This window comes from Hemiscyllium ocellatum, chromosome 30, assembly GCF_020745735.1.
Source record: "Hemiscyllium ocellatum isolate sHemOce1 chromosome 30, sHemOce1.pat.X.cur, whole genome shotgun sequence".
NCBI classification, from domain to species: Eukaryota; Metazoa; Chordata; class Chondrichthyes; order Orectolobiformes; family Hemiscylliidae; genus Hemiscyllium; species Hemiscyllium ocellatum.
In genome coordinates, this window is record NC_083430.1 from 38,031,468 (window position 1) to 38,047,689 (window position 16,222).

The 16,222-nt window shown below is 43.9% G+C and overlaps 1 protein-coding gene across 1 annotated transcript in view; it reads right to left on the reverse strand.

Moving 5' to 3' along the window:
• The window catches only part of LOC132829811 (protein lin-28 homolog A-like), a 134,707-nt gene that overhangs the window by 38,462 nt on the left and 80,023 nt on the right, over positions 1 to 16,222 (reverse strand). The window contains exon 2 of the mRNA XM_060847174.1: positions 5,873 to 6,042. Within this exon, the coding sequence (XP_060703157.1) occupies positions 5,873 to 6,042 (170 nt within the window). The remainder of the gene's footprint in view (positions 1 to 5,872; positions 6,043 to 16,222) is intronic.

The following is a 16,222-nucleotide window of genomic DNA, read 5'->3' on the forward strand; positions in this document are numbered from 1 at the left end:
TAAGGGAATGGGTCTGGGTGGGTTGCGCTTCAGCGGGTCGGTGTGGACTTATTGGGCTGAAGGGCCTGTTTCCACACTGTAAGTAATCTAATCAAATCTAATCTAGAAATCTGCTTCTCACAACCAAACATGCATGAAATTCTATCATCCCTGTGCTCACTAATTTATATCAGCTTAAAGGTCAGCAATACCTCGATTTAAAAACTGTCATCTTTATATTTAAACCCTGCTGAGGCCACATCCCTTCCCTTGACTGCAATAGCGTCCAAGACCTCTGCACTTATCCAATTCGGGTGTCTCTAATTTTCATCATTTCCCTATTGACAGATGTGCCTTCATTTATCTAGTACTCAAAATCTGGAATCCTCTCCAGCTCCTTTTCCACCTCTTCAATAAAGTTTCCTTAAAAGATTACCTATTTTTCAGCAAGATTTGATCCAGTCGTATTAGGTCATAATTTGGTTGATTCCTACATTACAGGTGTCTTTTGACATTTTGTTACATTAAGTGGCTATATGATTGAAAACTGTTGTTCTTTCTGAGAAGTATAAAGAAGGATGTCTGACCACCTTCATGGTTTAGTGTCTTTGTCTATTGAATCTGACTTGATAATCCTGTGCAGAACAGAGACATCACTACACTGTTGGACAGCCAGTACTGTCAAAGTTATGTTAATATTTTAGGGTCACACTGAGACATTGTGAAAGGGTCACTACTGAAGGAGATAATTGCACTAGTAGAGAGGCTTTGCTGAAGAAGGCACTCTGATGTAGTATCAGTGCCAAGGGGAATGTTGGACTCTCAGATGCAGCATTAAACCTAGCCCCTCTGACCACTTGAATCAATGTAGCATATCTCACTCCAGGGAAAATCCCCCTAATGTCTAGCCAACATATATCCCTCAATGACCATCACTAAAACAGTTCATCTGCTGATTATCACAATGTCAAACTTCCCACATTACAACAATGAACTACACTTCAAAATGAATTCACTGTTGATTTAATCTTGTGTCCTGAAGTTTGAAAAAGACAAGAGAACAGCAAGTCTTTCTTTCCTGAAAATCTGCTTAATAGAGCAAGAGTCAGTGTTCTATCAAGAGAGAGGCAGAAGGCAAGATAGCAAAGGGGTGGAAGGGAAATGATTGACAAGAGAAAGCACACAGTGCATATCGAACTTTAACAAACATCTTCAAAAGAAAACAAATGGGAGCTGGCACAGTGATGTTGTTTGATGTTCCAGACCAGAGCATTTGGAGCAATAAATAAGCCATTTGGAGCCTTCCTGAGAGAAACAATCACAATGAAGCTGACACCAAATGTTGTGCTTAGCAGTGAATAAGACCATGAAGTTAGCAAAAAGGCACCTTTTGCAAGAAAGCTGCATGCAATTGCCTAAATGTCCTCCACCGTTAAAACGACTTTTATTGCTCATAGTTAAAGTTATCGAATCTGACCTAATGAATTTCCATAGCTTCCATCACATGACCTTCCAAACACTTCCCCCCCCCTCGACCCACAAGTCAAAAATCCTTTTGACCCTTCCCCCACACACCTTCCGCTGCAATCTTCAACATCTTTATAAATAAGAAATAGAACTGTTCAAAGAAATTGAAGAAAGTGCATATTCTTTTTAATGCACTCCCCCACCCTCGAATTTGCTTGCAGCAGTATTTAGGAGATTAATCATAAATTCTTAGAGACTTCAGGAACAATCCTCATGGATTGGCATCCCTATTGATAGGGCAACTTTTCCATTAAATGGAACAGCCACATTTCTCATCCCAGAGTAATGGGACACAGGGCTGATATATAACTCATGCTCAGGGGCCACAGCCACTATTACTCATCTTGCAATAAGCCCCAGTGGTTACACTATTAACGCCAAGTGGCTCAGTCCTACTGGTGGTCATATTTCTTGTTTGCTGCCTTGTATTATGTGGCATTCCATGGACCTGGAAGTTTGATCTGCCAGGTATCCAGAGTGAGGGCAGACAATGATGTTTCATGTGGTCACCTTGCTATCCATACTGTCATACTACCTTAATAGAAAACATCAGATCCTCAGAGTGTCATCACACACCTTGCAGTTAACAAGGAATAGATGAATAGTGCAGTCCTTTTCACAGATGGATTCCAGTATATTATGATGGGCAGATCATGCAAAGTCATAGCTTGCATCATTGCTATTAGTGTCACTGCGCTGATGTTGGGACATATCTAGGGCCCATTTAGTCCACTGTACAGGGACTAATGTTTCCTGCTTTCTGGCTTCAGGAAGATATTACTCATTTGGATGCAACCTAATGGTGAGGTTGTAGCAGACACTAGCTGCACAGACTTCAACTGGATCAGTCATAAATGAAGGAGTTCCTTGAGAAACACAGAGGTTGAGCACTTTCCTACAAGGCACCAGCAGCACCATGATACTTTTTTTAATCCCACCCCTCATTTGGAGGGAGCTGCAACACATAGGAATTTCTGGCACCATTCAAGGCAAAGCAGTCTGCTTGACCAGCACTTCATCCAACAGCTCAAACATTTATTCCTTCTATCGCTGTCTATAGGTTTCTACAGTGACATACCAAACCCAGCAAGACATGATCAGCAATTAACACCACGTTCTCCAGTTTCCCTCTGGCACAGATCATCCTGACTTAGATACACAATACCAATCATGGTCACTGGGTCAAAAATCCTGGAATTCCCTCCCTAAAAGCAATTCCAAGAAAAATGCTCAACTCCATTTTCTCAACAGCAATGAGGGGGCAGGCTTTAAATGCCAGCTTTATCCGAATTTGAATCAAAAACCCCAAAAGCTGATTCCTTCTAAAAGCCATGGTAAATGGTACTGGGGAGATTGGGAGCACTGGGGAGATTCTTCACAAGTTATCCCAGGCTAGCACCTTCAGAAGGAAAAGTGTATCCAGAGGATGTGGTGGAGGCTGGTACAATTGCAACATTTAAGAGGCATTTGGATGGGTATATGAATAGGAAGGATTTGGAGGGATATGGACCGGGTTCTGGCAGGTGGGACTAGATTGGGTTGGGATATCTGGTCAGCATGGATGGGTTGGACCGAAGGGTCTGGTTCCATGTTGTACATCTCTATGACTCTATAATGCTAATTGTCCCTTAGGCAATAGACACAATCCATTGAGTAGCTTCTCATCTCCCTCAAAACATCGTGAGTCCAAGTCCTATTCCAAAGATTTAACACCCAATTCAGGCCGACACTTCAGTGTAGTGTTGAAACAAAATGACACTTCCAAACAGATTCAATGGTTGTGAAGCACTTTACGATGTCACGGTTGCAAAGTGCAGGCGAGTAATTCCTTCTAGAACACAATCTCCCGCCATATCCACAACTACAGATAAATTAGCTTAACCCACACTGCATCTTTTAAAACTAAAAAGGTGAAAAGCTAATCAGCCATTTACCACATACAAGCCATCCTTTGGCTGAACTCCAAGAAGCATAGACTCTTCCCTTCGACACAACTCCAGTTAAAAAGATTTGGAAGTGCCAGAGTTGGACTGGAGTGGACAAAGTTAAAAATCACACCACACCAGGCTACAGTCCAACGGGTTTATTTGGAATCACTAGCTTTCAGAGTGTTGCTTCTTTATCAGGTGGTTATGGAGCAGAATGATAAGACAAATGATTCTGTCTCCTGATTCTGATAAAGAAGCAATGCTCTGAAAGCTAGTGATTCCAAATAAACCTGTTGGACTGTAACCTGATGTGGTGTGATTTTTAACTCAGTTAAAATGCTTTGCTAATTGATTTGTTAATTCAGAGAACTTCATTCCTGATCCACTTTTCAAATGAACACACAGCACTGGGGCAAAACATCTGCTCATGGTAATTTCTATTTCCTTACTAAGAGATGTTTTTGAGCTTTTTTTGAAGATTATGTTATAAATCTAATGGGTGTGAGTGGGGGTGGAGGTGGGGGTGGGGTTGGGCCAATCTCTGACCAGGAGTACTCCATTTCAACCCTCCAGCCTGCTCCCACCAATTTAATTCATGGAAGTTCTGGATCTTGCCTTGCTGTGGATTCATTGACACAAACAACAAAAATCTATAGTAGAACCTGTAACATAAAAACGGACCATTCAGCCCAAATACATCAATATTATATGATCTCTTTCTGTAATGTTTCTTATGTGACTATATTTTATTTACACCTTTACTTCTGGTTTCCACCAGATGTGGAAACATCTCTATTTCGGCCCTATCAAACCCTTCATAATTGTAAAGGTTTCTATTAGGCCAACCTCCTTTCGAGAGAAAAGCGCTGGTCTGTATAGCTTTTCCTGATAAGCGCATCATCTCTGTTCTGGCATCATTTTGTGGATCTTTCATTGCACCAGCCGCACTCTGGTCCTATGTTTTTCTACAGTATGGGGATCCGAAGTCTGCACGGATCACGAGAAGGCGAGAATATCCAGATTTATATTACTCTGGTGAATGAAGCAATGCCTCCTATGATCACCCCTGAACAGCCTTGCTCTATTGTAAGCTTTGTTCCTGTAACTGCACATCCCCATCTGGGATCAGAGTAGGAGCCAAGCTGAGGAGTTGTATTTGAAGATGTATAACACACAGGACGGGATATTCAATCCTTACTGTATCAAAACTACATTCGACGTTGCAATTCTATTCAAAGCGCGGCTTTCTCTTTGTTAGATAAAGTATTTTACCAAGAGGGGTTTTCGAGGATCAATTCCTCCTGGCCCCATGTGGGTTCATGTTGACTGCTTCATACTTACAAACTCTTGCTTAATGTTGACATTAAATTTACGCGAGGGACTAACACGGAACCCTCCTTAAACACCACAAACAGTTTGATCCCATTTTCCAACTTAAAGCTTAATGCTAATGACACTAAGCAATCGGGAAAGCTGCGAGTTGCTCAGAACCGATCAGAATGAATTGCTTTGGCTTACTTGAAGTGATTCCCAACTCTGGAAACCGGTTAAGAGTTGCGAGGATTTTTATGAATGAAATGAAATGCCGGGTGACGTCACTGTGCTGCTGTGATTTACTAGCCCGGGATACCCACGATTCAATCCCCAAAGGCTACCTTTGTACTTTGTTTAATACTCTCCATTACAATCGGGCCAATCTATGGCTCTCGGGACTGAAGAGCCCGCTCTGGGTCAGTCACAATCACATTGTGAGCAATTGGACCCCTGCACCTCTCCCACTCAACACCAGGGGATCAGGGGTCCGGGGGGGGGGGGGGGGGGGGATGAGAGGGGGAAGAGGGAGAAAACGAGAGAAAGCACCGACAGAGTATTCAGCAACTCTGCACAGGAGATACAAACCGCAGTAACTACCCCCATTGTGTGCTTCAGATACAGTCCTTCAAATTTCCCACAATGGGGATATTGAGACCCGATGGTTAGTTTGACTCTAAACTGGACTCTGCAAAAATCAATAAGTTAACGGACCCCCTCCCCCACACCCCCGGTCGGTACATGTTCGAATCTCGTTTGCCCACTTACACCCTCTTTGCGTCCGAGTTCCCCTATCTTGACAACAGTTCCCGTCAACGTGGTCTTCATAGTCTCTCGGTTTCCAGCATCTGCAGTCATTGTTTTTACCATAGTCTCTCGCCTGCCCACATAAAGTCAGACCGTGCCAGCTAACGTTCGCTTTCCTAACTCCAAATTCTAATAAAAATTTTAAACTCTTCCCCCCCCAACCCATCGAATATTCAGATACACGCGAGAACAGGTAGAAACTGATACAGTGAGCGTGAACCTGTAGGGAGAGGGAGGACACAGGGTTATTGCAAACGTGGTTTCGGAACCGGGAACCGATTCCCACCGAAGCAGGGCAGGCGGCCGGGCGGTACACATACCTGGTGGACAAAGACATCGATCGGTGACTCGAGGGGGACTCCATCCCTCGCAGTCATGGAGAGGAACCCGAATCCCATGCGAACGTTGAACCATTTACACTGGCCGGTACCGAAAGAGACGCTCGCCTTGGGAGAATCTCCGAGCTCCTGGTCAGTCCCTCTCCCGGAACCTGGTGCAGGCGAGAGATAACGGGGGGGGGGGGGAGCAAAATTAGCGATTGAAATTCTTAATACCCGCAAACCGCATCTTTCTCTCTCTCTCTCACACACGATCCATTCAATCAACATTGGGAAAAACATAAAAGGACTTGAAAAAAAATCATTCAAGTAGATACAGAACCTCCAAATTGCTGATTAGAAACGGATCCCATTCTGGTGTCGAGCACCACCTCCAACCCTGAGGTGATATCCTACTGCTGCTTGTTGCCCTCTCTCTCGAGTACACCTCTGACTTTCAGTGGTAAATCCTCCAATTTATAAAACGTAGAACTTGCTGCAGGTCTCGGAAGCCGCTTAAAGTGAAAGGGAAGGGGGTGGTGAGAGGGATGGGAGCTATACAAAACATGCCCCCCTCCCCTCCCCTCTGAATGAAGGTGGGCGGGTGCCGTGGGGTTGAAGAATAGGAGCGATAAACAATGGGCAGCTCAAGCGCCCTCCCGCCCCCTCTCTCTCTCGCTCTCTCTCTCCACACACACACACACACACATAGCCATAAAAGAAGCGATTCAAACGGAGAGAGTGAATACGATGACCATGCCCTCCTCCTTTCCCAAAAAAAGTTTAAAAAAAAACCTTCGGCCATTTTGGCAGGCGGTGTTAATCCCGGGATAATGCCTCTGCCTGACTGTGCTCTCCAGATGAGAGATGGGTAAATTGCTGTTGGGATTGTTGTAAATTTCACCGAGATATGTCAGTTCCAGGTACTGAGTCTCTCGCTCTCTCTCTCTCTCGTGTGTCTTTCAGTTCCCTGCCATGTGCACATGATTCCCAATTAAAACCTTCCCCAGGATCAATAACTATCACAAATCGCACATTTCGATTCATCGACCATCCCAAAAGCGAGAAAACACATTGTGTGAATTAAACAGCCTTGCTTTTTTTTTGGAACGGGGGGTAGTTGTGAACTGGACTTTTCTTTTAAAAAAAGGACTGGGATCTGGTTCTGGTTTGTATTTCTCAGTTCTCGGGATAATGCACAGCCACAAACTTCTTTTTTAAAGCAAACTGCGATAGTTTCATAGGAGTGGAAGGGGGAATCGCGCAATCCTTTGTTAATCGGTCACTTCACCCAGCGTCGATGTTTTTTCCAGCCAGGACTAACTCGCAGGTTAGATGCAACTCTGGGAGAAAATTAACTCGCCTTGGCTCAGGTTACACACACATCCACTCGCACTCACTCTCACAACTCGTACAAAGACACAGACTCGTCAGTGGCTTCTCACATACCAACCCCATCCTAACCCTAACGCTAGCCAATGACCACCAGAAACTACCTGTCAGCGGAATCGTGATGGGCGAATTGAGGGAAGGGGAGAGATTCTCACCTGGGTTCATTTGGTTACAAGGTGGTCAGTCTTCACCGAGGTCATTTGCAATGAGCCCCCCCCCCTCCACCACCTTCACGGCACATTCCTTTCACATCTCGAGACCTCCCAGGCGCCGACCAAAATGTCTCAAAAACAAAAAAAAGTTTCAATTCCGTTCCTGTCTCAGTCTCTCCCGCACCGAGATTATAACGGTATACAAGAGGGAAACTGGGTACAATCAGGCTGGTGTCAGCGAGTGTGGGGTGGACTGTGTGTGGGTTACCGACCCGACTTGGCCAAACAATGGAAGTGCTCGGAAATCTTTGAGGACTATATTGTCCGAAAAGGTCGTAGACAATTTTATTGCGTAAAGTTCAGACGAGATGATTGCGTTAAGCATATTATATCTGAGTAAAATCCCCCATTAAAAACACATTTACAGTTCTCCTGAAAGCAACAATTTACTGTAACCCATCACTGCTGCAGGATTAGAATCGTGAAGGATTTAATTTGTGCTCGAAGTGGAGTCATTCGGTGTCTTTACTGTACAAAATGAGTTGAGTTGGTGGATATGACCTAACTGGTGAAGCAAGAGTTGGAGTGGGGTTTAGCCTAACCCTGAAACCCAGCTCCAGGCTATGGGGACGGCCTTAAATAACCCGGACACACTCGGGTCACTTAGCAAGATGAGCAAAATCGATCAGCATCTCGTGTGTATAAAACCTTCAGAAATAAATATCTCGCCGGAAGAAATCATGATGGGCAAGGGGAAAGAAACGAGGCGAACTGAAATAACGACAGTGTGGACTCTGACCTCGAAGTAAAGCGGTGGGAAAGGCATTGTCATGTTAATGTCGCGAAGGACACGGGACTCAAAGCAGTGTCTTTTGGATTTAAAACTTACAAGTTTAACTAGACCTATTGGCGCCGAGATATCTCTGTTCATTTCGGTGCCACGAATGTTTAATAAACGGAAGGATTTTTCTTTTGAATTAAGGTACTGTCTAAAAATCCCTCCTGGGCATTGATCGGTGAAATGTCCACAGGTCGATTAAACTAAGGGGTCCTGGTGTTATCTGGGGAATTTACCCCGTTACAGATGAGGGATTTAATGGCTATTATTATTAAACACGGATTGGTGTTCACATCAATACACAAAGCGATCGAAATAATGCCAATCAGCTGGTCATATCGACAACCAATAGGTTCATTTTGCCTCTACACTGGGCTCGTTAGAGCTTTGGGATATTTAAAGGTTCCGACCAGTGACCACTCTCTGTAGGTCAAGCCTTCTCGGCTCCTCCATTTCCTGCGGGTGCCAGGGCTGGACAATAGCAGGAATTGGAATTGTGCGGTTTCAGGACGGACCCTGAGAGTCACTGCAGCCAGGCCGAGAATCCAAGGAAACAAACGCTTCATTCTCTCTCCCCATGTAATTACAAACAGACTACTGGGAGCCAGAAAAAGAACTGACTGACCACCCTCTCTCCACTCCCCCCTTCCCCGGTAAAACTGACCACGCCACCCGGAGAATTAACAACACACTTAACACCCTCTTCTCCGGAGTTCTGTTCTGATAACTTCCTAGCACCCAGTCCGCCCTCCCCCTTCACTTAACCATAACTGCAAAGACCGAGCATAGCCACCTCCACACCCCCCCCCCCCCCCCACCCCCAGCTCAGGGAACGAACCACAACAGCACATACCTCCCCCTCCGCGAGAAAAACTGACCACGACACCCTTTCCACCCCCTCCCACAAACAAAACTGTCCACAAAACCCTTCCACCCCCTCCCACAAACAAAACTGACCACAAAACCCTTTCCACCCCCTCCCACAAACAAAACTGTCCACAAAACCCTTCCACCCCCTCCCACAAACAAAACTGACCACAACAGCACTCCCACCTCCCGCCCCAAGGAGAATTGACTACAACCCCCTTCCTCCCCTTTCCAGGAATGACCACAACCTCCACCTCCTCCCCCTTCAGAGCAAGTGACCCCTTTCCCTGCCGCATGAAACTGACCACAATTCCTTCTCCCCACCCCCACGCCCCAGGAAACTGACCACAACATCCACCCCATCCCCCTCAAGAAAGCGGACCATCACAGCTCCCCGAGCTGACCATAAACCCCTCCCATCCTCCTTTAGGGAAACTGATCAAAACGCTGTTCAGCACAAGGAAACTGACCACAACATCCGCCACCGCACGCCCACCCCTCCTCATTTCAAGGAAACTGACCAGAACCGCATACCACCTCTTCCCCACCCCCACCCCCACCCGAAAGTGCCCCCACATTCTACCACTGCTCACTTAAAGGTAATACAACAAATGATATAAGGGTACAATTAAATGGAAATAGCTGTCATTGTGTACATTTTTCGAAGGATTTAGCAGCTGAGGAGATATCCATTGGATATCCGAATATAAACATCTGGGAAATGAAGCAGGGCTCAAACGGGGCAAAGAAAACTAATACTTTCGAAGATGTAATTAAGTATCAAATTCGTGATTTCTAAGTGTGCGCGGAGGAGGGGGGAGGGGCTGGTCAGTAAAATGTTATTTTATAGCACAGTATCAGGTTGCTGATTTTAGCCCTTGGATTTTTCACTGGCTATCTCCAGTGGCTGGGATAACAGACTAGTGCCTCCTGTTGAATCGCTTCAGACCCAGCAACACATCGCCCGGTCTGGGACCACAACATGAACAGCCCATAACCTTCGCCCGCCCCCCTCACCCGCCTCCTGGGCCTGGTACAGAATTTCAAACTCCGAATTTAAAATTCCGTGAGTTTTAATTGACAGCAGTTCTGTGCACCCGCACGCACTGGGTGGCTGGCATTTATTTATTTGAGTATCTATGTATCTGTGTGTTGATATATATAGTTATATACATGTATTGCACCCCCATTTAGAAAATGCTAGTAATCATAGAGGTCTTATTGTAGCTTGTATATAGAAATATAAATATTCACAAGCCATAATAAGGCATCTATTCTGTTTAACCGCAACTTTTAACACGATGCTCTATTTTCAATGTAATAAGCGAGCCAGTGGAATGCTCCTGACTTGGACATAATTCCTCAGTATTTAAACACACAAAAACCCAAGCTTGGAGCTGCCATCTTCCTGGGAATTTTCAATCGCTTGCTCCTTGCTGAGCAGTTCCAGTCACACAGGGACATTATTACTGGAATTTAGCATGCACTGAGACACGAGGGTGGGGGCACATACAGGTGTGTCTCTATCTTGCTTCCTTTTCCTCCTCTTTACCCTCCCTTTCCTTCACCAGTGACAGCAGTTCTGTAATACACATGGGGAATGATCTTAGGGCTTGAGGAGGTTGTTCAGTTCATTTGTACTTTTTGAAAGAGCTGTTGAATTAGTCCTACTAACTACAAAATTCCTTTTTAGTTAGATTCCCTACAGGCCGATACCGACCCTCCGAAGAGTAACCTACCCAGACCCATTCCCCTTAAGTAGGGCACCTAAACCAATTCACATAACCTGCAGACGTTTGTGATTGTGGGGAGGATGTGCAAACTCCACGGACAGTCGCCTGAGACTGGAATCGAACCCAAGTCCCTGGCACTATGAGTGCAGCACCCCACCATTTTCCATGCTTACATCTTTGCAACTGTTGAACAATTACCATTTGTTTCTGCCTCCACCGTCCCTTGAGCCCAGATCATAACAGTACACAAATTAATCCTAATTTCCCCTCGGATCTTTAGCCAATTATGTTACATCAGTGCCCCCAGTTGCTGCCCCTTCTGCCGGCTACAATAATTTCATCCTCTCTCCATGATCAAAACCCCTCATCATTTTGAACGTCTCTATTGAACTTCACTCTAACCCTCTCTGCATGCTGAAGGGCAAAGGCAAGAGGTGCTGCATACAGGGAGAGAAGATTATCACAATACTTCCAGAACAGGTACAATATGGTACAGAAAACCAAAGATGCGGATGCTGGAGATCAGAAACAAAAAAAACCCCAGAAATTGCTGGAGAAACTCAGCAGGTTTGGCAGCATCTGTGGAGAGAAAGTAAAGTTAACATTTCGGGTCCAGTGAAGTTCTGAAGAAGGGTCATTGGACCCGAAATGTTAACTGCTTTCTCTCCAACAGATGCTGTCAGACCTGCGGAGTTTTTCCAGCAATCTCTGATTTTGTTTCAGATAAAATATGGTTTCAATATGGGACTGAGTAATGCTGTCTCTGCACTGTCCCATTAATAAAAAAAACTCTCACAAGTACAAGAAAGGCTTTTAAAAATATAAAGCTCCTGCATTGTCTTTTGAGAATGCAACTTGAGTACACTGTCCAATTCTGGCTCTGGAGGCGCAAGGAAGTAAACAGTGATAAATTTGAAATTCTGGAAACAAATTTGAACATTGTAAATAAAAATTAAAACGATCAACACAAAAGTAGACAACGCACATCATATTCGCGTCTCACACTGATCTGCCTTAATTACAACAATTTCAGTATCCGATTGACCTGTTTGCTAGATTTTCCTTTCAATTTGCAATCTTTATACTCTAGAAGTTTGCACTTTGTTACACCCAAGCCTGTCATACACCAGTCTTTAAAAAAGGGAAATGCTACAAATACTTCATGTTCCCTCGACTTTCCCTTTGCTGTGTGCAGACTATTCCTTGCACTGCGTGGCCCCTTTAAGATTGCTATGCTTACGTGCAACCTGTAAGGCCTTCTTGTCCCCTGCATGGTGCATTCCTGATTACTGCGTGGTCTCGCACATGCGCAGCTTAGAGGGAGCAGGCAGGTCAGACAGCATCTTTGGAGAAAATTGAGGAGAGGAGTTTATCACTTCAGACTGTGTCCCTTCTTCAAAATATAGGACTGCCTGACTGTTTCCAGGGATTTCTGTTCGTGATTCCATTCCCTACAATCAGCAATATTGTACCTTTTATTTTACCCCTGCCACTGGAAGTAGGTAAATCTTTTTGCCCCTATATGTTTGCCTGCAAACAGTACATCTTTTAAAAAAAAGTAGATTTCAACAAAATTTGGAATAACAATAGGATATGACCCAAGGAAGAACTGATTAGTTTTTGGTATTAGTACACATCAAAGATGTGTATCCAGATCCTGGGGAGAGGGCTACCATTGAGCATAAACTGAACTGAGCCAACCATATAAGAACTATAGGTGCCAAAGCAGATCAGAGGCTGGACATTCTGCACTGAGTTGCACCCCTTGACTTCATGAACCCTGTCCATTATTTACAATGGACAGGGATGTGATAGAATGTACTTCACTTGGAGACTCATGCACGTCCAACAACAATCAAGAAGCTCAACACCATCCAATACAAAGCTGACCCCTTGATTGACATGCTGTCCCCTACCTTCATAGCATGGGAATAATGTGTACCAGAAACTCACAAGCCTCCTTTAACAGCTTCACCCAAACTGGTGACCTCCACCATTGAGAAGGCAAAGGCAGCAGGTGCATGGTAACATCACCTTCTGCAAATTCCCCTGTAGGCCACACACTGTCCTGCCTTTGAACTTTATAATCATTCCTTCACTGTCCTTGGATCAAAATCCTGGAACTCCCTTCCTAACAACAGTGTGGCTATCCTTATGACCCAAGGATTACAATGGTTCAAGAAAGCAGCTCATCAACATCTTGCAAATGGCAATTAGGGATTACTAATAAATGCCAACCCAGCCAGTGATGCCCACATCCTGTGAATGAATTTTTAAAAAAATATTGCTCAACATTGGGAGAAGGGCTGAATTTACTTTGGTTTAGAAAGTTGTAGATGGTTTTAAATTAGAATGTGGTTAATTGTTTTAGGTTCTTGTAAGCCATCAGCAATTTGTCATAACAATTAAAATGTGAGCAGGATATTCAGAGCTGGTTGTTGGTATGCATATTGGTCTGAAGTCTCCTTGAAAACATGGGAGCTCTTAATTTTTTTTCCAATTTTGTAGTTAGCTTCAATCAGACAGGGAGGGGTCTGAAAGAAGAATTAAATAATAACATTAAATGGCATCGGTATGTGCTCTATTGAGAGCACTTTTCACTTGGATGTTTGTGAATTTGTCTTCATTCTTTAAACATTTCACTCCTGGTCTGACACTAATAGAGCTACATTGTTAGTCACCCAAAGACTAGTGTATTTCCAAAAATTTCATTTTAATGTAATTGCATGAAATGATTGATGTTTAATAACATACCAACCCATTCAGCAAAGAATCACATTCTAGGTGGTAGTCTCTGAAATTGTTCAGGTGTTACTTTATGCTGGACTATAATTTAGGTTAGAAGAGTGAGAGAGAGCTAGAATGTAGAGTAAAAGTGCAAAGAGCAGGACCAGAACCAATCTGTCCTCAATGGGAATAAAACATTGTGTAAATGAACTCTTGTGTAAAAAAACCCCACAAAGCACTGCAGAGCAAAGCTGTACAAACGGTGAGAAGAGATCCTGATCCATGAACTGTATTTCTTTCTCCACAACTGCTGCCAGATCCACTGAGTGTTTTTCAATGGTTTTTGTTTATATTTCTGCCATAGTACAACTTTGTTTTACATTAAACATAATTTTAGCTTTTCAATATGAAATAATCTATAATGCTGCCTGTATCCTAACTTTTTCACTTATCACTTCCTGCACTATTTGATTTACATTGGCACCTGGAATGACAACAGCACACTTTTAACATTGTTTTCTTGTGTTCAAATTATTTGTATTTTCAACCTTTCACTGTCTCTGGCGTATTTTCTAACTCTAAACCCGCCAACATCTCTGACATAGCTCCCAATCTCTTCATTCCACCATAGATAGCAAAACGTTCAGCTCCTTACTCTGTAAATTCTAGAGCCCAATGACCAGGACCCCACCCAGCACCTTCAATATTCACTCCCTCACCAATGAAACACAGTGTGAGCCGTCTACAAAATGTACTGCAGCATACTGCCAAGGCTCTTTCATAGAGTCATAGAGATGTACAGCATGGAAACAGACCCTTTGGTCCAACCTATCTATGCCAACCAGATATCCCAACCCAATCTAGTCTCACCTGCCAGCACCCGGCCTATATCCCTCCAAAGCCTTCTTATTCATATACCCATCCAGATGCCTCTTAAATGTTGCAATTGTACCAGCCTCCACCACCTCCTCTGGCAGCTCATTTCATACACGTACCACCCTCTGCATGAAAAAGTTGCCCCTTAGGTCTCTTTTATATCTTTCCCCTCTCACCCTAAACTGATGCCCTCTAGTTCTGGACTCCCTGGCCCCAGGGAAAAGACTTTTCCTATTTATCCTATCCATGCCCCTCATAATTTCGTAAACCTCTATAACGTCACCCCTCAGCCTCCGACGCTCCAGGGAAAACAGCCCAGCCTGTTCAGCCTCTCCCTATAGCTCAAATCCTCCAACCCTGGCAACATCCTTGTAAATCTTTTCTGAACCCTTTCAAATTTCACAATATCTTTCCGATAGGAAGGAGACCATCGACAACACCTTTTAAAACAATCACCTTCAAACATCAAAAAGGAAAAGACAGCAGATATATGAGAACAACCTGCCACCTGCACATTCCCTTCCTAGCCACACATTATCCTGACTTGTAACTGTGTTACTGTCCTTCACAATTGCTGAGTCAAAATTCAGAAATTTTATCTTCAACAAACTATGAGTGACCCTATAATAGATGGATTGCAGGGGTTCAAGAAAGTAATCCTCCCGGCTACCTACCAACCGGGATAGACAACAAATGTTGGCCTTGTCAGTGATACATCTATGTAAACATTTTTTAAAAATCAGGCTAATCTTCCCTTTCTCTGTAATCTCCTCCAGGGCTCATGCCTGAAACGTCGATTCTCCTGCTCCTTGGATGCTGCCTGACCTGCTGCGCTTTCCCAGCAACACATTTTTAGCTCTGATCTCCAGCATCTGCAGTCCTCACTTTCTCCTACAATATTGTATATACCCAGCCTTCAGCTCTCCAGCCATCTGAATGTAGACTCTTATACTTTGCACACTTCTCTAGACCTCCATTGACAGGTGAGCCACCAGCTACTGCTTTTGCGCCACATGTTAGAATTCGCTTTCTAAGTCTCTCTTCTACCTCACCTCCCCCTCCTCTTTTCAGGGTCTCATTAGAACCCACCTCGTTGATCATTCTTCCTTTGCAGGCTGGTCATCTTTGTTTCCTGCACCTCTTGGAAGTGTCTCTCTGTCAAAACTCCTTCATAATTCCAAGTTGTTGTCACAGATGATTTTGAGGTTGTCCATGGCAGCCTAGTTAATGCACATTCAAATTAGAGACAGAAAGTAGAAATACTGAAAACATACAACACTTGTAAAAGAATCAACAAGCAACTGTTGCTGGTGAGACACTTCATCATAGCCCAGTCCTACAAGATAAGTGAACACTGAACAAACATTTTTAAAAATAGGCAAAACAAGAATTGAAAGGCACACAGACTTCCCTCTCAGAGAAGTATGTGTTAATGTGCAATATATGCAAGCAACATTTGTCCTGCTTTAAATGAGTCATCTACAAGCAAAGAGTAAAAAATAAAATAATGCCACTTTCCCCAATATCGTTAGTGCAAAGACCAAATAAAACTGTTCCCTTTTTGCACGAGTTCAACTCATAAGGAACTTAGACATTAAAAAGAAATAATTAGATAACAATATCTTGCCCAGTTTCCAGTCCCTCTGGGGCCCTTTGGTCACAGATTTACTCAAGTGACTAAACTGTGCTCCCTCTCCAGGTTTTTCCAGATGTGGATAAGGCCACCTTAAGAAAGTTAGGCACAGCGACCACTTACACAGTCCAACCC